This window comes from Sceloporus occidentalis, unplaced genomic scaffold (assembly GCF_023333645.1).
Source record: "Sceloporus occidentalis isolate IW3139 unplaced genomic scaffold, rSceOcc1.0.p SCAF_63, whole genome shotgun sequence".
Lineage (NCBI taxonomy): Eukaryota > Metazoa > Chordata > Lepidosauria > Squamata > Phrynosomatidae > Sceloporus > Sceloporus occidentalis.
The window spans coordinates 3,160,769-3,186,495 of NW_028317043.1; the positions used below are offsets into that span (position 1 = coordinate 3,160,769).

At 39.7% G+C, this 25,727-nt stretch overlaps 1 protein-coding gene across 1 annotated transcript; it reads right to left on the reverse strand.

Annotated features, from left to right (window-relative positions):
- Positions 1-2,202: 2,202 nt before the first annotated feature.
- On the reverse strand, positions 2,203-25,156 carry LOC149287192 (WW domain-containing adapter protein with coiled-coil-like). Its single transcript, XM_089493209.1, is given in 14 exon segments — positions 2,203-2,272; positions 3,205-3,332; positions 4,509-4,695; positions 5,765-5,886; positions 6,413-6,561; positions 7,364-7,486; positions 10,620-10,865; positions 13,083-13,403; positions 15,315-15,427; positions 15,516-15,631; positions 16,739-16,833; positions 23,359-23,551; positions 24,881-24,914; positions 25,116-25,156. Coding segments are annotated over 14 exon segments (1,938 nt in total).
- Between the last annotated feature and the right edge of the window lie 571 nt (positions 25,157-25,727).

Consider the following 25,727-nt stretch of genomic DNA (forward strand, 5'->3'; position numbering starts at 1 on the left):
TACACAGAGTTTTAAGTACATATTCACTGCCTGTTTTACCCGGTAATATTACACAGATTTAGTGATGTTTGCGTGTTGTAAGAGCATGTAGATTTAATATATGGCTTCTATTTCCCCTTCTATCTATTGTCTACAAACATGAATTTGCAGATCTCTAAAGCATTCTAACACATGCACAGAGTTACCCGACACGTCACCGATTCTGCAGGTGGTCTTCATCAGGGAAAAAGCCAGAGAAAGGCCCGATTGTTGGTCAAGGAGGTGGGCTTTGGTAAGCTTTTGTGAATGAAGCATTGACCACATTGGACGTGCAGATTGTTTTTTTGGGAGCTTTGGGTCTTCTGAAGCACATCCTAAACTTTTCTGTAGCCTTCGTTTCGACAAGCAATGTGTTCTTCATGAATTTGCTATGACGGAAGCTCAGAGAAGTCAAACATCTGGCAGGGCAGCTGTTGTGGACTAAGTGTCTCCTCGCGCCCAGGTAACCACGCAGAGAACACAGACCGTCACGCTGAATGCACCGATATTAAAGACACAACCACTCTTTCCAACACACGAAATACCTAAGACAAGCGAGTCTTGCGTGTCTTCTAAACCCCACTCGGAATAAATGTAGTTCAAAGGAAACTAAATTAAAACGTTTTCAATGAAGTGGATGCAGAACGATATTAAAAAAAAAACAAAAAAAAAAAAACTTTTACTTGGCAAGTTCTTTATATCAGAACAAAAAAAAATCATTTTGTACATTTTTTTTTTTCAAAGGAAAGAAAACAAGCTTTTATTTTAGTAGGAAGTTATTTTTTTTTTCTCCTGTTTATTTGTAATATATTTTAGGAAACAATATACAAAGCTGGTATTTTCCACTATCGACAGGTAACAGTGGTATACTCCAATTACACAAGTTGAGAGGTTTTTGAGATGGTAAATAAACAGCAGTCAGCACCAGACCGGGACGGGAAGTTACGGCATGACCATCCGCTAAAAAAAAACCAAAAAAACAAAAACAAAGGGAAAGCGAAGACAGGAAACCGAGACGAAGAAACACAAGACGGCGGGGGGGGGGGCTACACTGTGAAAAATCAGGTTTTTTTGGGGGGGGGGGAAGGAAAAAAAATATTGTAAAATTCTTACACGACCAGGACGCTGGATGACAGCCTCTAAATCCCAGACTTAAAGAAGGCTACAAAAAAAATGTAATTAAAAAAAAAAAAAATCCCATCTACTTTTTGGCATAAGAAACAGCAGTGCATTTTATCTTAAGGAAAGGAAATTAGCCAGCTTTATCTTTTAACGTTTTTATTACAACAGATACATTTCACATCTGACTAGCTCGAATTCCTGTTCCCCACACAACCAATTCTGCGTATTCTGTTTAATTGGGCTTGGTTTTTTGTAATGACTGAGCGAGTACTGAACTTTTAAGCACGCGTGTCCAACGTTGCGGCGGTTTGATTTTTCACAGGTTGCGAGTGGAGATGCTTTCAATAATTTATTACAAACAAGTGGGTTTCAATCAATCACTGCAATGTTAAGCTACTGTACACAGGAATGAAAAGGTTATAGAAAAGTGCCATAGCAACAAGGAGAAAAATTGGATGCATGGGAAAAAAAATCTGCTGTATCTGGAGGAACACTTACAGGAAGGAAATATATTGTTGCAAAAAAAATAAAAATAAATTGTAATTATAACATAATGAAGCACTGCTTTGAAACAAGGCTGGGTGCAAGTTTGAGATCTAGCACACGTTTTGTACATCGCCCAAACTGTCCGGGATTATTTCAGACATCAATATATCGCCTGGTGCTGGTATCTAATTACTGGGAAAAAAGCAAGATTTCTGAATGATAAATTAACAGAAAAACAGCTAATTTAGCAGACAAGCTTACATGAAAAAGGCTAGGTTTTTAACCACCTCGGCATTGATTAGTTTTGGATGTCAAAGCTCTGATACACATGGGCGTCCCATGGCTTCAATCTACAAAACATATTTACAACGTGAAGGATACATCTACAAGAAATCTACATTTCCAGGGTTTTACAAATCACTCTCTTGTCTTTCCCCTGAATGGACTCCCTCCAGTCCCACTCCCCATGTCCACTGCCCAGCTCAACGGTCCAAAGTCTACTCGTACGCAGCTCAAAGTGTTAAGACTGGGCTTATAGCGTTACAGTTCCAAACATCACGTGCAAGTCACAACTTTTCACACCATGAAGGAATTCTGGTTTTTAAGTTTTTCAAGCTCTTTGATTTGTTGTCTTAAGAACAGGATCCTGTAAGAGAACAAATAAGAATGCATAAGGTGTTTCATCCGCATTGCACCATGTGCCCCAAAAGGCCAGTCCCGTCTTAACAAAAAGCACAGTATATGATATCAATATTCATTGGCGGACCTGAAGACCAAAGGAGGCAGAAAAGAATATACAAAGGATTTGCCTCCTGCAAAAAATTATGAAGAGAAGTTAACTTCATGTTCTCACCTTAAGGGTTAACACAGTTGCCAGGGTGGGACTGGAAGGCCAAACATGAGAGGCATGTGGTTGGCTTGCCCAGGCTCCCCCCCCATACCACTTATTCTAATGAAAGTTTTTATAAAGGCAAGAATAAAATACACTTTAACGTGACTTGGTACTTTAGCTGCCTTCCAACAAACTAATCACTCTGGTGGGTAATGGGACATGCTTAGTCTTTCTGTCACTGAGATCTCAGCTCCCCAGCCCTCTCTCCCAATTACCATAAACATGAGACACATCATCAGAGGTGTACGGGGTGTAGACAAACAGCAATATGAGCCAAGGCATGCTTTAAACTAACGGCACCTACTGAGTTAAGGGTCAAAGCGCCGGTACCCGTCAGTAAATGTTAACACATAAGGATCTTTAAAATCATACAGCACTGCTTCGGAAGGCCCGGGAACTAGTATATATGAAAGTAAAATATATCTTAAAAGGGACAGTTTATGCTCCCTGACTGCCCCAATAAAGTGTGCATATTACACCAAATACTTTTTATGCTCAGTAGCCCGTACCTGTACCAACCACTCCTGGCAAGTGTACAGAAAATGGACCACAAATAAATATTAAATGCTTCCAGTAACAGAGCAAACAAAATGCCCAAGCCTCAAGCACTCCGAGGGTTAAGATGCCAAACACAGAACTTGACTAGTACAAAACATTCAGGGTATAGTGAAGTCGGAACCTCTTACCGCTGCTCACGCAAAGTTGCTTGGATTTCACATACTCTGACTAAAGACCTTAGATTTTTCAGCTCTGTACAAATTTCGGACATGTGAATACTTCCCATGTTGTGGGCTTCTTCACGTAACCTCGATGCCTTAAACAAAACAAGAAGAAAATCCCTCAATTGACGTCATAAACCGCAAAACTAATTTGCACAGATGTTTTGCTCATGGACAAAACCCCTCATACACTCTCTCCAATCACCCCGCCAGTGGCCTGGAAGCAGCGGGTATATAAATCAGACAGTACCGAGAATCCGAATGACCCAGGAGCGGGAATGGCAATGGAATTGGGGCAAATTTCAATGAAAGAAAAGGATATATTATGATATTATATAATATTATGTGACAGCTGCGTTAAGAGAGACTCTGAAAGATTTTTTCCATACGGATATTTCTTACCTTGCTGGATTCTTGTTTCCATATTGCGCTTATAGCATAACAATTTTGTTGTGCCAACTTACTTGTGAGTTTACCCAGTTTTTTCTTATTAAATATATTTTCTATTATACTGCACCATTGGCGGTTCTTTTATCTGCATTCCAGGATTTATCAAGATCTGTCATTATCTGATGAGCCTCTACTACCAGTTACTCTTGTGAGTGCAATATACATTCACTACACAGATATTTTGTTTGAACTTGCTACACTATTGTGTTGTTATTTTTCTCCACATGTTCATGCGCCCCTTATTCGATACATAGCTGCGTTTCCCCTCAGGAACAAGCTGCTCGGGTACTCAGATGTCAAACTTTCATCCCTTCCACCCAACGGGAGATGTCATATCTTTCATATTTAGACAACAGGTATAAAAGAAGCTTCCGGATGCTCATGGAATTTAACTACGCTTGGGATGGGCATAAAGCTATCCTGAGTCTAACGAGACGAGACCGCGGCTGATTAATATGTCACAAAAAATGGGCACACTAGACGGGCAGAATAGTTCTTATATTCTGTTAAATTCTATGTTTCCATTCATAATCCATTAACTACTAGATTAACCTTTTTTTGAACATTACATGAATACATAACCCCTACTACGGAGAAAAAAAAACAAAACAGCACCCTCACTAGAGGCATAAGCGAGCTATACTGTAACCTAAATAACCGTTTTACCTTCAAACTATTTAAATCCATGTTATTACGTTTATAATCACAATGAGTTAATACAGATACTCCAAAATAAAAGAATAGAAAATGAATTAAAAATACAAGGATTGTGCAGCAAGATTTTCAAAAGCCAAAATATGACACATTAAGAAGCCGCTAACCTGCTTCTCCGCGTGGTCGGCAGGCCAGCCTTGGACATGCTTGATAAGGTTTTCGTTGAAGTAGGCAGCTAATGAAGGGGTCAGGGAGCACGAGTTGCGTGAAGACGTGTTCTGCGATACAGATGATGTGCTTGATGTGCAAGTGCTTGAGGTATGATTTGGACCAGGAGATGGACTTCTCTGACTACTGCAAAGGTAAAAATAAAGGAGGACAAAAATGAAAACCACGGTTACACAACACATAGAACCACACGGCAGGCAAGGCAAAGGATTTGAAATTGTGAACTTTTAATTTAAATATTTAAAATGTTTCACAGATACTTGTATGAAGGGCCAGTCTAATGCTTCATACAGGCCTGGCAGTGAAGAACACATATTAAAGTATATCTAATAGGAATTCTTTAGCTTTAAGGGGGGGGGATGCACTTTTCCATGTGAAATGAGCTGCAGGATACAAGCTCTGCGCTGTACACATTTTGCATCAGTTTGGGGTCTTTAAAACAGCCAATCCCTGTCAGAAAAGCCAAACTTTCTGCACATGCCTACGCTGAGGCTGCATTATACCCCCTAGCAGTGTCGCACAGATCATCAATGGAGCTGGCTGGTGGTAGGGATCATGTGCAGTTGTGATGTGAGTAGGTTATGTGTTCAGCCAACAGTACCCCAAGGATCTTGGGTCAAGGATAAACACCAAATGTATAGATACTCTGGAATGCCTCGGAATATGGATGCAAAAATATGGTAGGATATACAGCACCAATCGGCTATCATACGTATTAAAGTCTATATATAGCTCTAATCAGAATTGAAAGTATGATTTAAAAAGCCCATCCACAGATTCTCATTTGAACGAAGACATAATAAGCCGCTCCTTTTTTCTGTGGTGCTCTTAGAACCCAATTAAATACTTCCTTAGAATTCTACAACTGACAGTTTCAAAACCCTGGCAGGATCACCTCTCATACATTCTGTGAAAGCAGAAGAAAACATTCACCATCCATGGATTACAGAATTGCTATATTGAGTGGCAGACAGCTGAAGAAACTGAAGGCTGGTTAAATTATTTAGCAAGTTTTGCCAACTTAAATGAATGATTTAACAAACAATATATTTAACCAGCACAATAAAACCCATTGCAAACAGATCAGGTGCTACTTTAGAGCAGAGATGAAATGCCACCCAAGAACACATCACGAAGCAAACGTAAAGATGAGTAATCCAGACCATGTATGTATGAGAGAGTCTGCATGACTTGCCTCTGACGCTGAAGGTTTCGAGGGGACGCCGGCTCATGCCCTTGGGGCTTGTCGGCAGCACTTGCCTGCTGCTGTGCAGCCTGTGTAGATGGTCCTTGCTTAGCACCAAGGGTGGTACTGGCCTACAAAATAATATTTATTGTTATTCATCATTCTGTCTTGCACACATTAAATACACAAGACACAGTGCGTCTCAAAGAGAATACAGAGGTTGCGAGTATCTGCCTCCAGACCAGCAAACTAAGCCTTGACATCGATAAACGCATTTATTTAGTAAATGTTATATACACCAACGGCTGGAGCAAGAGCCATAACAGCGACATAAAAAAGTGCTGCCTCACAGCGCCCCCCATGTACCAGTCTTCCCTATTGCCACTAGTCAAGACAAGGATTCAAAAAACATTGACCAACGTGCCAACAAAGCCAATGTTATTTAACTATTCACTTTGATGAGAGCAGAATCTCTGAAAACTATTATTGCATGAAGAAAAAAAAAGATTTCATATAACGGACCAAGAATAACGATCTGATATGTCTTGATCTATGATCCAGTTGAAAACCATATGGGTACCAAGTATAACAATGCCTCTGTTTTCTACCAACACAGCTAAAATTAGCTTTTTTGTTGTATTATTTTTAAGTCATTACCTTTGGCTGTGATGATACAGGCGGTGTGTTAATTAAAGGTTTGTGAGGAGCCGTGTTTGTCTGAGGCGTGCTGATTCGGGGAGATACATACGATCTGGGTGATGAAGCGTCAGACGTCAGAGACATTGGAGACTGATTGGACTGGGTAGCTGAGAAAAAAAAATATGCACGTCAAAGTCATATCCTCATATAAAAGACATCTTTGTAAAGCATTACTGGTAGCTGCAAAAATATTGTATTCACCACTACACATAGGAGGAGGTTCTGCCCTGTAACAGGCCTACAAACAGGTGACAAAAACTGAAATATCTTTAAACATCAAGTTTACAATAAACCACCAGTTTTAAACCATCATAAGAAGAATGCAATGAAAGCACAAATTCAGTTTTTAGGTTTAAAGCCTAAATGCAATATATACATAGGACGCATCTCTCTCGTTAATGTTGTGACGAAGTGCCTTTTTTAGTGATAATTTTTTTCAAAACCATTAATACACTGATGCAGCCGTATAACCCCAGTGTCCAATGTACCAAGAAATTAGCACAAGCTAATTACTGATTATTGATAAAGGGGTCACCCAAAATGAGAAGAAGGTGGAGCAGAAAATTACTAAGGCTACCAACGACAAACTTTTTTTTTTTAGTATCAAATTTAAATGCAGTAATGCAAAAGAAACACAAAACTTTGCAACACCAACAAATGTCACTAGATGTCACTATAAGCATAAGTTTTTAATGCTACAACATTTAAATTGTAAAGTATTCTAACATTTAGTTTTAAGTCTGTCCTTGATTAGGATATTCTTTTTTTTCTCTCCTTATCAAAAAAAAACACCACTCACAATGGCGGCAGGGTTCCAGTTCAATTTTCATGAATTTCTCAAGATTAAATAAACAGGCTAACCAAAAATAAAGAAGATAAGTCCCGTTAGCAGCATATGCAGCCTCTCACCTTGTGTTGAAAGCTGTGCAACTTGCGATATCAGCGATGTGATGTTGAATGCCGAGGGTCCGGCGGTAAGAATTTTGTGTAGTATTGACTGTAGAGAGGCCTGTGTCACGGCAGCTGTTAGAACTGAAAAAATAATCACAATCATAAGCTTTATGAGAAATGCCCCAAATTGTATATAGTATTTTAGAAGGATTTAGTAGCAAAGCGACTTAAAGAGTTATGCTGTGATATTGAATACGCCTGCGGGGAAAGGTCAAACAAAATACACAATGCTACTACCAAAGCTACAGCTAGCAAATCTTTGCTTGGATCATAATCAAACTGCTTATAACTACTGCCATAAAGGCTGGTAAAATATATTCCAAAAACTGTGTTCCTGCAAATGCATATGGGGAGATTCTGCAGAATTCATGTATTTGCAAAAAGGGATTTTTATTCACTTTAAGAATGCATATTACTGTACTATATTAAATGTCAGTTTGGACAGGACTCTGATCTTCAGTTTCTGCAATGGGGAGGGCGGCACGCTAATGCGAAGTATCGATGGGAAAGCGGGTACTAAATATAAAAGTCTTTCTGTTCTCGCCAGAGACAGGGAGGCATTTAAAAAACCTGGAGTGATAAATCTGGCCCTGCGTGGCCAACTACACAAACAGTTCAGGTAGAGCTCACAGGCCCGGTGCGATGAGCTACTGATTCGGAGCGCAATGTCCGTCACATCAGAGTGCTTCCTCACTAGTTCTTCAATGGGCTCCATCTGTCTACAGCAAAGTGCTGTTAGGCCAGTAAGTAAAAACTGAACGCTGCCTGAAAAAGTCTGAAAAATGATAATTCTTTGCCGTTTCGCTCAAAAAGCAGAAAAGAACAGCGTTTATTAGCAGTTTTGCAGGTCACTTGCAGTTAACATCTAAGCATTATTACACACATGCAAACATCACACTAACTGTGGACAATGACATTTACAATTGGTTTCCCAGACATGACAGAAGTCCGCCTCAGTACATGAAACGGCATTTAAAGCTTTTCCAAAATCATAACATTAAATTGTGTTTAACCCCTTGATGACAATTGCCGGTCCGGGCACGTCACGGAAAATCATGTCGTTAACGACAAATGACGTGCCAGGACCGTCATTTGTTAAAACGAGAAAAAAAAAAAAAAAATAAAAAAAAAAAAAATAAAAATCGATCCGTGATCGATTTTTTTACCCAAACGGCGTTGCTGTAATGCCTCAACCTCGAGGCATTCAGCAACGCCATGATCGGAATCAGGGGCCATGTCTGGCCCCTCCCCGGGGCGTCAACATCCGCCATACGGATTAAATTAAAAATCAAATAAAATTAATAATAATTAGAAAAAAAATAGTAAAAAAACAGTAAAATGTAAAAATAATTTCCCACTGATGTCACTATCAGGGGAACCTTAAAGTTGAAAAAAAATCTTAAAAATGTTTTAAAAAAGGCAAAAAAAAAATTAAAATATATATATAAAAAATATATTTTTGTGAGCAAGTCCTAAAATTATCACATTAGCTTAAAACAATTCTCGCATGGAAAGAGTTAAAATACTGGCATATTAAATGCCCATGGGGTGTCTACTTTTAAAAAATGTATGATTTGATGGGGTAAATTGAATTGGCCGGATTCAACAATGTCCCAAATAACACGTGGGGAAGGATGGCCACATTAGTAAAATGCACACGTACCAAATGTGTCCTTTTAGTTCCCCCCAAAAATGACAAGCCCATGCATGTGGAGTATCACTGTACTCAGGAGATGTTGCTGAATACATATTGGGGTGTCGTGTGACAGCGGCATATACCAGGAGCTGTAAATTCATACATAAAGTAGGTGTGTGTGGGAAAAATACACACACAAAAATACTACTGCAAACTTTGAAAAAATGCTGGTGGTAAAATGTGTGCATGCAAAGAGTTAAAATACCAGCATTTAAAATACCCTGGGGTGTCTAGTTTTCAAAAATATATGGCTTTATTGGGCATACTGAAATGGCCCGGCTCAAAGATGTACCAAATAGGGCATGGGCAGTGGATCCCCAAATGCCAAAGTTCCACATTTAAAAATGTGCATGCTCCAAATGTGGCCCTTTTGCCCCCAAACAGCCAGGCAAAATTATTCATGTGGGGTATCACTGCGCTCATGAGATGTTGCTGAACACATATTGGGGTGTTTTGTGATAGTGACATATACCAGAACCTGTTTATTCATACCTAAAGTAAAGTGTGTGAAAAAACAAATGCAAAAAAATGACTACCATAAAGTTTGACAAAGGCTGATGGTAGAATTAGTGCTTGGAAAGGGTTAAAATACTAGCATTTGAAATACCCTGGGCTGTCTAGTTTTCAAAAATATATGACTTGATGGGGTAAATTGCATTGGCCGGCTTCAAAGATACCTGAAATGGCACATGGGGGGAAGAATTACCAGATTTGGAAAAAAAGGCTTTGAAATAGCAAAACGCTACCTGTACTTTTTGCCCCATAATGTGTAGAAAAAAGCAAAAAAACATAAAAACATTGGGTATTTCTAAACTCAGGACAAATAGTAGAATCTATTTAGCAGGTTTTTTTATTACCTTTTATAGATGAGTAAAAGATTTTTCAACTAAAAGTTAGAAACAGTCATTTTTTTCTAAATTTTTCACCATATTTTATACTTTTTTTAATAGTAAATAATATGATACAATCAAAACAATGTCATCTAAAGAAAGCCCTTCTTGTCCTGAAAAAAACAATATCTAATGTGTGTGGGTTCAGTAAACGGGAAAGAAGAAAATTACAACTAAACACGAGCAGCGCAGAAATGTTAAAACGGCCATTGTCACAAAGGGTACAAAAAGTAAAAATCAGCTTTTGTCACGAAGGGGTTAAAAGCATGACTAGAAACAAACCAGGCATTAAAGTGCACCTAGATCGCACGTGATACTGAGGGTAAAACGCCACCTCTGCATCACGCTAGGAAACGGGGGAAATTTAAGTTTGATTTCCAGCCTGTCTGTCGGACCGACTTCACTCCCATTCACAATCTCCTGAGAGCACAGCATCATTATGGCACACAAAGTGCGGGGGGCCACACGGGCCACTCAATGTTGCTTACAGCCATCTAATATACCTAGCATGTATGTGTAAAGCATTGGCTACCTGCAGGTTAGTGGATGACAGGCCAGCTTCCAATATATTTATATATAAATAAGCACAGGCTACATATGTACAAAACAGTAAGAAAAAGCCCCGTACCTTCATTGATTTTGGAAATATCCACATTAGAATTATTAATCTGCAGAGTGGCTTGTAGGGCAGGGAGCAGCTGGCGCAGGAGATTGGGGTCCTGCAGGATCGGTGGAATCGGTGACTGAGGCACAGGTGAGACGGGGACGGTGGACGAAGACGCAGAGGAGGGAGCTGGGGCAGCAGAGGGGTTCAATACAGGAGCGGAGGACCCGGATGGAGTCGTACATGATGATTTGTCAGCTGGTGCTGTGTCTATAATAAAAGGAAAAATCACTTAATTGGCAGACAAAATTTAGGAGGAAAAGGGAAAAAAAAAAAAAAGGAAAATAAATTATCCATTAAGAAACATAAATGCTTCATTATCCAGCACTGTGTAGGAACTCGCACGCCATGGAAGCCATACGCTTTCAACCATTACCTGTGGTATAGCAGTTATTGCTTTGTAATCTTACATTCTGTTGCCTGGATATGGTTATCTAATGATCCAAAGAGCTACAAGAAAATGCATTTTCCTATTATTTCATAAGCTCAAGCTGTATTTTACAATCTTTATGTGAAAAGGCTGGTGGGGGGGGGGGGGACCCAGTTATATACGAATATATACATACACACAGGTCTCCAAGGCACAACCAACTCGCCTCCAACCTTAATATGTATCCCCATTATACATTAAACCTGGTCTCCGGGACGCAGCTACTAGAAAATTCTCATTCCGCTCAATTAATTTTCTATACAAAATGTAATCTCCAAACACCGCATAGTGGCGAAGGGACCACCCAATATATATTATATTTCATTAAGAAAAAAAAAAAAAAGAGAAAAAACGATCACGCACAAGCAAGAAGCTTCTGTACATATAAAACACTACACATTGCATTTAGACGGACGGACGTAGGTGCCTCACACCTTTAGTGCATAAGGCTGTTTGTTTCCGTCTCCCCTGCACACTCTTGAAACATATGTAGCGTCGGATGCCGGTGCAGTTTTGCTGGTAAGAACTGATCTGTGTATCATCCAATTCTGACCATTGTGCTGTATGTCGATCTTTTCCCCTTGTGACTGCTGAAGGTGCGCAACTTTTTAACTACTTTAGCCATAAGAATTCAGTCTATAGCATCCTAAAAATTACACGCCTAGAAGATAGCTTATGCGGGAGTTGGCGGCTCGGCTGCCTCACTTTACTATGGAGTATATCCTTACTTCGGTACTCATGATGGGCCACCGCTGACAAGCTTCTCCTGCAAGAAGGGATGAGCTGGCCCTATATAATGCATAATCTAGTCTGGAATTAGCCTGAAGAAATCTTACCGATTTAACCATACATTATACAGGGCCACCAAAGCTCATTCCACAAGAGGAGGCTTATTAAGAATGGTCCTTTATAATGCATAGTTACGTCAAGGAGCTGAAACACAACCCTCGTCCAAAAAAATCCTGACAACTCTCACTTTAGTAAATAGAGCCCTGTGCTTTATGGAGCTAAGAGGAGCGGCATCGATAGGAGCGTCCATCTATTTTCAGAAAATCAATTCCAAGAAAAATGTTTCGAAATAACAGAACCCAATACTGGCTGCACTGAAAACATAAGTACGTCAATATCACTCACATTTTAAGACATATTGTCCCTTTCTCGGTGTGCAAATGCTTAATTATAATTTTAGGCATTTTACAATTTCAGAATTTTAAACACGTGAACATTTTATTAGTTCTGAATATCTCACAGAAAAGAGGTGAATGAATTAGGTGTGTGGGGTTTAGGAAAAGCACAAGTATTTGTTACTGTATCAGAAATGTAAATCACTTTTATAACAGCAAAGCTTTAAGAACAAGTTCACCTCCTGGGATCCTCAAAATGACCCCTCTACAGTAAAGTAAATCCACTGTTAGAGGGAGTTTGCAGCCGTTAGAAATCATTCATTTCACTACACATTTTAAAGCAACAACTAGGGTCAGTTTGTCCCGTAAAAAAAAACCCAGCTGGCCAAGCATAATGTTCAATGTGTGAAGTCAAGTTATTACTTTATAATACCGTGCTGGCAAAAGGCATTTCTGCAAAAGGTATCCTATGTTTAAGGCACTATATGCCCCTCCGGTTGTATATCACAGTTCCCATGGTGTAGTCAGGGAGTAGAATGAACACCACCGGAAAAAAGACTATTTGATATTCAAGACCAACATCAGGTTTAACTACAATATGATGAAGTCTAAATCCATCCTTTGTCAAAAACAACGATGAGTAGAACATTTTTGTCTTTTGCATGCACGCGTGGGGTTGCATGTCCAGCCTTATCTGCCTAAACGCATTTAATATTATGCATATCTAACGTTTTCAATAACCAGCTGGGCAATTGCTAGCACGAGTTACACACACAATCATGTGATTTGGATTTAATGGACGCTCAGATTCTTTATATTGGTGCATTACTATGAGCCAACCCTCAGAGTTAATGTAATTTTGCAGGACTTTACCTTTTCTGTCAGATTTCGGTGTTGAGATGGAGGAGGTGGGTGCAGGCAGTTTTGATAGAGTGGCTGCTCCATTAGCGTCAAAGGACTTCTTTGGAGGCGGGTGATCAGGCTGTACTGTAAAAGGACTAGAAGGAACAGCACTTTGGGCAGCAGATGGATGAACCACTTGCTTAACTTGATGTTGCAGTGGGGGCGCTCCGCCGTGAGTCTCTGTTCGGGGGAGTCTATAGTCCCTATCATTGTGCCGGCTGGTCTGAGAGAGGATGTTCTGTGGGAGCATGCTGCTGCTGCTGCTGGTGTCACTGGAATGTTTCTCATCCACTAATCGGTGATTGGCAAAAAAAAAAAAAAGAAGAAGAGGAGGAGGAAAAAAAAAAAAATTAGAATAATGACATCTCCATATACCAACCTACAATATAATAGGAAGCTACTGAGCAGGCTGCGGTACTTGTTAACGAACTTGTAATGACGTACCATAAAGTCAATTGTCAGGAAAGGAAGATGCGGAACTCAATGTTCCCCTTTGGCTCATAACAGGATATCCCAAAAACTTGTGTTCCCTAGAATACAGCGACCAGAGTTCCCCTTTAAGCAGGGACGCATATGGAAAATGCATACTGCAGGGCTACATCAAAGACAGAACTGTCACAATTATCTTAATGTACCCGTCTTCAATTATTCAGATTTAGATTGCCAGCACCAACACGCGCCAAAGGCATAGCATTCAAGTTTGAATGTGTTTCCCTAGATGCCTCACTGAAGACGGCACTGAAATCCTACATGAGTTATTGAATGCATAAAAGCCAATAAAAATAGGTTTATATTATACTTCAGTAAAAAAAAAAAAAAAAAAAAGGAAAGCTTAATCAATAGGTTGTGGTTCCGTGTAAGGATGAGGACATGGAATAAGTCTGGAATGCGACAGTTTATCTTTAAAAGCACCGCTGCCCTGCATGATGCATTTCCTTGACTGTCCCTTTAATAATTTACATTTTTAAAAGCTTCAGTATCTTCCAAAAATACACATAACAGGACCCGTTAAATCCCTGCCAACACATGACCACGGAAAACCCGCCAGAGTAACCAATCATAAGTGAAACGGTTTCATCCATTCAATAAGCCGTCATGTGTGGTTCAGTTATATAAATGTTAACTGCATGCAAAGGTTTGAACCAATCTAGAGCAAGTTCCAGCAAAACAAAAAAGATGCTCGTTTCACCTACCTCTGGCCAGGCTTCTGAGGTCATAAGTTCAGTAAATAAATCTGGACAGGAATTAAACATAGGTGCATTTCCCTGTGACGGCTGCTTTAATGCCAAAGCCATAGGCTCCCTGTCCCCGACTACAAGGTGGAAAGGTTTAATCTCTCCATATCATTTCTAGTAAATGTTACATGTGTTAAAGAGATCCTAGCGAGGCCTTCGATATTTAATATATAAAGAGATCAGGGTTCTTCTAAAGGGGTTGCCGCCACAAAACTCTAGAATACTAATAAACAAAGCCATGGTGCTGTAGAGCACAGACCTTCAAGTTGCACAGTATGCACTCCATGCGGTACTTCGGTACCTGTTTAATTAAAAAAAGAATAAGAAAAAAATACTTGATAGAATATCTGTAATAGCAATTATTTGCTATTTAAAACTGTGACTTGGTGAATAGGGAACAATGTTATTAGAAGTACTTCACTATAAAAATATCTAGAAAAACTGCTACAGAAGGTTTACAAATAACTGCCGTGTACTGAACACACATTATGAAGATTCAAATCTTAAGCAGTACTCGGTCTCATTTTAGATTCAACCGCTACCACTTCTGACGGGAGGCTGTTGCACTAATCCACAACATACATCAGCACAGCAAAAATGTGCAATTCATTGTTTTGAATGAATACAAATTCGCTGCCTGGAAACCTATCATGGTTCAGCAGTAATTACCAGCATTCTGAAGGTGTCCAGAACAATACATTGTTCAAATCCCAGCACCAGAGATCTAAAAATGTGCATTTCTCCAGACTGGACAAAACCGTAAGCCATGGGAGGAAGATTATGTGCCTTTTTCTGGCACTTTCTGCTTCCAAGTGCAACCTATGCCTGCATGTCTTGTGGAAACCATAGATAATAGATTTCTTATTATTCTTGATATCCCTGTGTTTATACACACCGCAGAAGGATTTTCCTCGGATTTCAGAGGACAAACAGTAGATGCGCCTGTCCGTGGTTTACGTATCACCACCTCACTCGGAATACTCACCGGCTGCCGTGGCTTGCATTGCTTCTCTTCTGTAGTCTCGATCTTTGGGAAAGCTGTTAACTGCAACTTTACTTGACTCCTTTTGCCGTTGCTCTCTGCACAAAGAAGTTGAGGCAACTTAGATAAAGTACTTGAGAACAACCCAAAAAAAACTAAAAAAAATAATAAGACTTTTAATTATACCTTTCAAGCCACTCTTTAGGCTTTTCCCATTGGGACACTTCGGTCCGGCAGTTATAATAATACTTTTTGCCAGAAGAGCTGATGTGCTCGGACCAGTCATCTGCAGGATCAAAGGCCTACAAAAAAAAAATAAAAATGAAAGCCACCACGCAAAACAAAAGCAACTTAAATTAGTAACACAGACCTTTACACCAGTGGTCATAAGGAACTCACTTACATGCTTTCAAAGAAGGATTTCTTTGAAACTCTATGGTTCATGATGTGGATTTGAATAGATGGGTAAATGTTTTTCCCTTTTACCTGCACTGACATTTTTTTGATGTTTAATTAACTGTTTTCTTGTAAAGGTTTTATTAGAAAGGAATAAAACCATTCCAAGAGCTAATTGCGACACCATAGTAGTATAAGCGTATCCGTCCATGAAAACATTTATTTTAATAATCGCGAATAACACCCCAAGCACGCTGAAGGTTACTCGTTAGGCTGTGAGAGACGCATCATACTAACCAAACCAGTCTGACATCAAAAACTGCTGGGAAAGATCTGTCTTCAGACTTGATAAAACAAAGCATTTTAGTCCGGCCCAGGTGGCTTGTGAGACCGGGAAAACAATTATTTCTCCCCACTTGCCTCATTGGATGCAATAACTGCTTACTAAAGCTACGTTGTAACAGCAGTTTCCAGTTTAAAAGCCATATTCCACCGGGATTTTTTTTTATTTTTTTATTTAACAAAGTACTTTGTGTTTCTCTCTTCAAGTAAGGGGCATTCTACTCCGGTGATATTACTTAGATTTTAATACTGCATTTTTCTTGCTTCATTGACACCAATGTTTAAAGAATACACACGCACCTCAATCCATTTTATCTGACAGGCTACGAACAGTATACCATGGTGTGCCCTGTGTAATGCATGTTTTAAGTGTCCCCCACGGTCTCGTTAGTTGAAGTTAAATGAAACGCCGTCTCACAAATTTAATAAAAACCCACTGTTGTCTGCCACGGTTATCTTCTTGCTCTGTCATCTCAGGCACAGACAGCTAGATGGAACTCAAACGTCCGTAAGAGATGGAAAAAGGCAGTTGAACGTCTGGATGTTGAAACTAATTACCCACACAGACACGTTTTAGGCAAGGGGCTATCCTGTCCACATACCATGGATGCATAAACAAATACATAGCAATTTTAACAAAATGACAAAGAAATCGGTAATCTTCCACTTACAGAATCAGACGTTTTGCTTGGTGTAGAAGAATGTGAATTTGAGCTATGAAGAGCACTGTGGTTATGGGAATTCTCTTGTGGAGAAAAACTGGTCCCTGCAAACAATGTGAAAAGGTGTTTGTTACACAACGAGGCGCTTTTCAAGATTCTAACATTCAAGCATGACCTTTTACTGTTTCGAGGGCCAAATTCTAAACACAATTAGGTAAAGGATCTTCATTGCATGACATCATTGAAGTGACCGGTAAATGCTTCATTAGATTTTTCCTAAAAAATATAGAGGAAATATATAGGAAAAGATATTTTACTCTGAGCATAAAATCAGGTGCCGGGTAGAGGGATGTCGGTCACCTTTGACAAAAACGTGGATTTGTTCCAATAAACTCCCTTTATCTGCAGACCTGGAGGCTGACATTGTTGATATTTTGGGCAAGTTTCTCGGCTCAAACACCACACCGAGCGGATTCTTTATGGCAACGCTAATGAAGTCTGTTCCTCCCCAGACTTTCAGTAGTCAGATTGTCAGAGTGTTTATTAGATTAGGCTAAAACAACATAATATATGCACATGGCTAGATATGCAAATGTTTTAAGATTTACATCACAATATTTACATATATATATGTTCATTGGCTGCTTACAATATGGAAAGAGTCTGACACCAATCACCCTACATCCGAAGGCGTTGGGTGTTCTGTCACAACCGACCAATATTCTAGTAATAAAAATAAACTCTCACAGTAAGAACGCGGTAAATCATCCATAGGACTCCGGCATTGCCAAAACTCCAGTCTCAACGGACGTCCAGACTGACGCAAGATAAAGGTAAATTCAGTGGAAGTTCATAAGGAACTTGCCAGTAACGCGTATTCTGAGAGTTTCTCCCAAATATATGTATTTCAACAAGGAAAACAACGAGGCTTACATTTAACTTGCAAGAGTTCATATGTGAACGTATATATTGATAAACCAAGATATAAGGAAGTTATTAGGTTACCAGCAACGTCTCTGAGTCTGCAACAAGCATAAATAAAAAAAAATATATATATAGGTAGAAAAAGACGACATCTAATAAACCTATTCTCTCCTAACTGGGAGACGGTGGGATACTAAATCAGTTTCAGTGGTGTATCGTAACCATAAAGCACAGCAAAGCTCTTTCACAACACTGGCCGAATAACAACTGTCATCACGGTGACAAAACAATGACATCATGACCACGTATGCTTCACTGGAACACACCAAAAGTACGTTCCTAAAAAACTTTAGGAATCCTCAACCCTGCTGAGATATTTATTGTATAGATATACCAAACAGATAAGATGCCTTATTGCACATGTCTCTGTAGAAACCGATGACCGCCATCCTATACCTTGCCGGATCAGTCATACTTCTAGTACCAAGGACTATATGTTATGTGGAGAATACTGGAAACATTCTTACCACATTCTTCCCGTCACAGACAAAATAAATAAATAAAAATTCAGTGGTACGTACTAGATTGACGGCATACTGCCTACATGTGTATGTATACAGAGATATTTGGCTTCAAAACCAGTACTCAGCTCTGTTATACCCACTCCTAAGCTACAAAACCAAGACAAATCAGATGCAACAAGTGGTGTAAAGACAAAAGCACACAAGTTATGTTTCTTGGCATACGCATATTGTGGGCTACTAACACATTTATTGCTTAATCTGCGAACAGTATTACATGGTATTAACATTGTAACATGGAGGGTTTGTCACAGGGGACACTATACAGGAACTAGGTAAATAAGGGAAAGCGGCTTCTTACCGACTTCTGTGTCCCAGTCAGTTACTAGGACTGAAGGCCAAGCATTTTGGGGATTGCTAGATCCGGGCTTAATGTTATTTAGCTTGTGTTGAGAAGATCGTTTGATCAAATTGATGGGGGGGTTACTTAATGCATGTTATAACAAAGCATTTGTGCTGAGCCCTTATGAAATTGTTGCTTAAGTTACAGAACACGTATTTCTGGCCAGGTGATTAGACAGGCATATGTTAAATAGCAAATTTGGTAATGTTAATACCTGAATTGTTTTAGATTGCAAGCTTTCAGGACTACTTAGGCCTCTTCTTTAGACACATCATATCATACGACGTCTAAGGGAGACAACAAGTCATCTCAAAAGCCTGCCAATTCGTCTTTAACAAATTAGCTTATTTTTGTTTGATGGCCAACAGAGAACTCTCTCTCTTTATATGTGAAGAGGATCATCTTGTCGGTTGGATCAGTGGAGAATTTTCCCCACAATCTTCTCTATATGCGGCAGGGGTACGAAGCAGCATTTAATCAGCACAGGAGTCCTTGGAAAAACAAACTGCCAAATGATTTTCCCAGAACAGAAGCCAGGAATAAAAAGTCACATCAACACCAGTACAAATTTATAGAAGCCGTGTCATTCACTTTATAGTGCTATAAAAGCAAGTGGGAAAGAAAAGTGATTTTTTGTCAATATTCTTGCAAAGCAAAATTTTGAACGTCCCGAGTGCGGGAGGCATTTGACATTGTGAATTTTGGAAGTCTACTTTAAATGAGAGGCCAAGAAAACTTATTTACAGGCTTCATTTGCTTTCTGACCGCTACAGGGAAGAATCCAAACTAAACAAATATGAACAAATGATTTCAACAAAAGAACATGTTTCTTGGGGAAAGATTCGTTACACAATTTCCCTCTGAAAAGCAAGAGGTTAAAGCATTGTGAGAATTCGGAGGCACTGCTTCCTCTCCTCTATTCTTTACTACTTTTCTATTCTCTAAATTCATTACATCGACAGATCTGCGAAGATTTATTTCCTTAACACGTACTAGAGAGTTCAGTTCATTTTTGTCCAAGTGGAAAAACTGCAATTTCCTTCACATTCCAAAGGGCTATATATTACAGAGAGAATAAAAGTGTAGATGTTTTTTTTTTAGCTGGCAAGGTGTTCTGTACCGTCCTAAAAATGCAGCCAGGTGGGATATCAAACAAACAATGAAATGGAACATCCATGTTCTACGACAATTAATCTCACCGCTGATGATCAGTCGAGTCATTCTATTCTACAGCTGTCAGCGAGCGGCCCATGAAACGCAGAATTGCTCAGGCTCCTGTTGCTGTATCATTTTACAGAAAACCAAGGCGTTTCACTATCCATATTACTTAGCACGGAGGTCTAAAAGACCTAAGAGTTTTATACTATTTACATTTATTGGGTCAATTTTCTTGTTTTAATATGAAATCCAAACAATGGGCTTTCAGCACAAAAAAAGATGCATTAAGTTACTGTTTTTAAAGGTGCACTTTGGCCCTATTTTCATGTTAAATGTATAAAAAGTGCATTTTTTTTGCTTGCTGATAGGTGCAGGCATTCTTTACTTCTGTCTCATTTAACTCTCCCTCAGCAGCTTCTCCCGGAAGCAGGATGCGTACCGCTATTCGCCCACTAGAACTCCGAACCTAGTCAAGCGGAGTAGCAACAGCCAATCATGTTTGAAATCTGGACACTAATGTTTTTCTAGCACGCGTGTGATTGGCTGCTGCTTCAGCGCCTACAATGTAAGTATCACTGAGTATGTGCCAGAGGAGCATCCACCAATACCTCCAGGTTCCAGGAGAGACAGCCAGGAAAGGAGACGATGAGACAGAGGCTTCATTTTCTACATCCAGTCACTAAACAAGTGTGCCAATTCACATGAAGTGAAATGTATTTGAGTCTACGCAAAAAGGAAAACATCCACTTAAGAAAATACAATTCAGTCTGTTCCTGTGGTAAACCTTAAACTGTGTAAAGAACATCATGTATTTTACAGCATTAGAGAAATGTAAGTTCTCTGAAAGGTGCCAAAGTCATTTTAAACATAAAAAAAAATGTCCAAAGACTTGGAGACAATGGTTGCCGTGAGGCTGAGGCCAGCCGATTAGTTGAAAGGGAATCCAGGATTTCTTACTGGATTTACACGAGGTGCCCACGTCTAGGTTCTTCGCTACTATGGGGTTTAGTCCGTAACCTTACACAGTGAATTCGGGGAGTTGAACCCACAAATCTCCTACGCTATGCTTTAGTGAATGAACCCCAAATAAGCAAAAGCATCGCACTACTGGTCAATGACAGTCTTACTGAGTTCAAGCACTTAGTGACATCATGGAAAAAAACAAGTTCACAATTTTTGCTTTTTTTTCCCAAGCATGAACAACAAAATTAATTTCAAAAGTCCAAAATTAGTTTATTTAGCACCAGGAGTTTTCAGTCCTAGGGCAGGGATAACATGTAAAGGTTTGTTCTGGGACTGACGAGGTCTCGCCGCATGATGACCTGATACACTTTTCAATACTAGAACCTAAAATGCAGCTTGAAATCTGCGCAAAACTGCATGTTGAATTTTTAGAAAGAACAGTTAGGTGACAGACCAAGAGTTTATGGATCATGTTATTGTGTTTTTTTTATGTTTTTAATTACATGATCCCCCCCTTGGATAAAATTGTACACAAAGCCTTATAGTGAAGGCTGCTGCAGATTTCACATGGAGGCATCAAAATAGTTGGCATAGTTGTGACAGCAAACGACGTGCGTTACATTTTGCGGATTTCAAAGTTGTACCTATACATTTCTAAACAAGAATTCATTTTAAAAAGTCTCTTTCAACTATTACTGTATAGTTAACCTTAGTATTATACTGTAAATGATGCCACTAGAGGCAGAGCGTAAGGCAAGATACGCGCTCTTTATTATTATATGAGAATAACATCTACAATGAAGGGTCTTTCATCAGAAACACTTAAAAATGCCACCTGTTAGCGTGTACGCATTCGTAGTGTTTTGTATATCCATAAAAAAGGAATGTCACAAGCTTTCTGAAGCTCATGGGGTCCAGAAACGCTAGCAGGCTGCTGGTATACTTGGAGCCATCGGTAGCAGAGAGATGCAGGTGAAATTTCACAGATCTCTGGCGAGAACTCATTCATAGTATCATAAACAGTTGTGGAAACTCCATCTCTAGAAGGATATTTTTTCTGGAGGGAGTCCAGGGAAAGTCTACAGAAGAGTAAGTAAGTGGTTTGCAAGGGAAAAATAAAAAAGTCGGAAAAGGCAATAGCATATCAATATGCATAGCTTGAAAGAGAGAAGAGAGAGATATAGTAATATAGTAGAGTTGTGATAGATACATTTCAATAATTTAAAGAGAAAAATATATTTCTAAGGAGAGGATGGCGTCATAGCCTAACGCTAAAGGGTAGGGGGCTAATATGTAGAATAAGGAAGCTTTAATTCATTAATATAGTAAATTAGTGGGAAGACTAACACCAGAAGTGGTAGTGGTTAATATAGTGATGGCATTTAAACAAACATAGGGGATAGGCATTAAGCGATCCTCAATGTAAGACAAGAGCAAGGACCACATATATAGGCTGATGTTTTCCCAACAAAATGGTAAAAAAATGAAGACTGTATGGATTAAATGCTTCTTTATCTGCTGTCAAACATGTCTTTAGACCCCTCACTGTCAGCGCACCTCATGGACAGTGGTGTTGAAGACCTCTCTATAACTTTCTTCTACGATTAGCTCTAAAACATTCGGATATATTTTGATTTTGGAAAGTAATTTACGCAATCAAAAAAAGTAAGTTTCAGTTCATAAAATTCTCCTCTATAAAACTCACAATATCCCAGTATTTTAGCAAGCTTAAAAAATTGGGTTTATTGCATAGATAGATTTATATATTAATAATGGTTTCCTATGACTCTGGGTCTAAATAAGGCCTGCATATAATAACTAAGATTTTACAGTAATCCTGGGAAAGTGACTACCATAAAACGAGCATTATCTGATATGGTAATACACCAAAAGTAAACAAAGATAAAAGTTGTGATTAATTTAAGGTGACAGAAACCGGACAGATCACCAAAATGTTTCTAAAAGTGAAAACAAAAATAGCCAAAGGAAAAAAAAATACTAACAAATTAAATATTCACAAATAAGTTGTTAATGAATAAGCTACAAATTATGTTTTCCTGGTTTGATAAGTTGCTGAATTCATCTGTACAACAGGACTATTGCTAATAAGTTGTTCTACGTATATACACAGCACTAACATGTAGTTTTACAAATTAGTATTGCTGAAGGAATGACAGATTCAATATATTAAATAACACATCCTGCTTTTGACACAAACATTCTACAGGTGCCAAGTAGCAGGAGTACATAATGCTAACAGACTGCATGATCCTGAGAGCAGAGATACTTTATTCCACAACACATTTAAATGTTTTCTTCTCAAAAAACACAATACAACAAAAATCTATGAAATAGGTTTTGACTGTACACCAAACCCTGAACTCCAATATCTATGCTTAAATGTTATATTTGCACTAGGGATGCTCAGTAACTTAACTGTTTTTGTTTAGTAGGAGACCTTAAATATTGTCTGCTCATGTAAACAACCACTTGTTAAAAAATTGGTTCATTATGCTATTGACATTTTATACGACAATGTGATCATTCTGAGTTGTGCCAAGATTCTTTTCACACAATGCCGAGTACTGTCTGGAAGAATAGGTTTTTAGTTATTGAGATCCTTTGAAATTAGCCATTAGTGGAACCCTGAGAAAGCCTACCTCCATCTCTTTCCCGTACTCTGTGGATGTGTAGACTTTTGGCCTTGCTGTGGCCCAAACCGTCACCATACTTGTTTTCAGGACTGTCGGAACGTCGCATTTTACTTGGTGGAGAAGGATCTGTAGAGTCTCGCATCTTGTCATGACGGTGATCACTGCTGCTTGGGTGACTCTTTGATGAATATTTAGCAGTCTGTAAAAATTATCACTTTTTAATAAATAAATAAAAAATACAATTCTAAAGGATTAGTATTGCAGATGTGCCATGTACTCAGATGGAAACCCTGACTTCTACACTTTACAGAACATAAACTTTTACTGTTTTTGTGATCAAACCTATGGGAAAGGAAAAAAATTACAGATCTGCCCATTTTTCTACACTTAACATAGTTAATAGAGGAATTAATATTTTGCCTAAGTATAAAAGAATCTTACAAAATACGGTTTAACATGCAATTAAATATATGTGCAGTCTGATAAGCTAACTTACCTTAAGACTAGTAACACTCAAATGACACAAACTACTGGCTGTCTATGCCACTTTTACTGCTGTCATTTAGTCTTGTTAAATCACCTGTCAGTCCGAATTATGAGACAGGCAAACAGACAGTCTAGCATTTTGGTAAATATATATTAAATATACAAATCAAACAGGTGAGCAGGTACGCGGCATCCTTTACCATTCTACTAACGATCGGTCCTTCCATGCAGATGCCAACCTACCCAGAGCCGCCGCCAGCAGGATGCCAGATACCGGAAAGTAACAAGCAGCCCTGACAGCTGCCAAATTACCTCCCTCATTTACTAAACAGAGGTAGAAGTTAAATTAACTCAGTTTAGCCACGAGATCTGCTACTGCTAGCTACACTTTAAAACTAGCTGAGATCAAACAAATAAAATGAAATGCTTAAAGTGGAAGGGCTCATATTTCTAACGTGAAAAGATTGCAAAGGTGCTCTAGATAGTAAATGCCAGAAAACTGATGCAGCTGCACAAAACATTGCTAAGTTAAAGACACACTAATGTGTACATGGGATCCAAGGGGCAAACGGTACAATAAACACAAGACCCGTTTGGCCCATTTAGGCCCCCTATCTTCCTGCAGTAAAGACTCTGACATTAATCAGCTGTTAGATTTAGTATAGCTTTTCACCCATCGCATGCATGTTTACATTCCTTACAGTGTTAACCTCTACCACTTCCACTACACGGCTGTTCCACTTATCTACCAACCTCTCCATAAAGGAAAACTTCCTTACATTACATCAAGCCCTCCGACTCTATCATTTTAAAGCTGAGATGGAGAGGAACTGAACCCTAAAATAAACCCGGGGGCAAAAAAATGGGAATTAAGCTTTGCGAGGAAAACCGGTGAGCTGAAAGGTTGTGACCCGTATTGCATGGCGATAAAACACGGTTTCAGTGAGCAGTTAAATACACCCGTGTTTTCTAGCCCGCACTGGGGCCTAACACTGAGGCCGAAGCCTGAGCTGGAGTAGCGGCTGTGCCCGTATCTCGATACCTGGTAGGGTTGGGAATCCCTTCGGTCGTGACAGCTGCAAAGACACAAAAACAAAGAAGCCAGGTTAGCAAATCAATAAGAGCGGGTGACATTAACCGAAGGGCCCGCTCCCTAACATCCCCACAACCCTCCCGCCTCCTCTGATCGGGAGTTCGCAACAAAAATGGCGGCTGGGCCAGAGGGGGAAGGAGCGGATAAACCGCGACACGGACGAGGTAAGAGAGCGATATTTTACCCATCACTGAGTCTCGGTTGTTTCCTTGCATACATTACCATCAATGCCGTGTGTGAGTGGGGTGTGGACGCGAGAGGGCTGGAAATGATAGAAAGCCAGCCACCGGCGGCGGAGACGGAGCCGGGGCAGCGGAAGGAACCCTGAAAGAGGGCGCTTTCTGTGGCGCTATAGGGCTCGTGAGGTCAATTTTATACACTATGCTCAGAGTATGAAGGGTTTAATGGGGCGAGCGCCCGCGATCCATCTCCCCCCGCACACACAGACACAGACGGCACGACGTAGCGGCGGCGCGGAGTCTCGGGAGCGCGCAATACTCTGGCTCGACCAGCTCTCCAGAACGCGCATGCACCGCCTTACCCTGCGTCACACCGAGCATGCGCAGCACCCTACCTTAGCCTGCGTCATGGCAGGCACGCGCAGTCCTCGCCTTACCACTTTCGTCACACCGCGCTTGCGTAAATTCCGTCTTCTGATACGTCCATAAGTGCACGCGAGTTCCGGTCACTGACGTAGAGTTTTGTTTGTTTGTTATATTCAAATCTTTATTTAAAATAAGCGAAACTTAAGGCCGCTGTGCGCCAAGGATGATAGCTTAACGTCAAATTGCTAAAC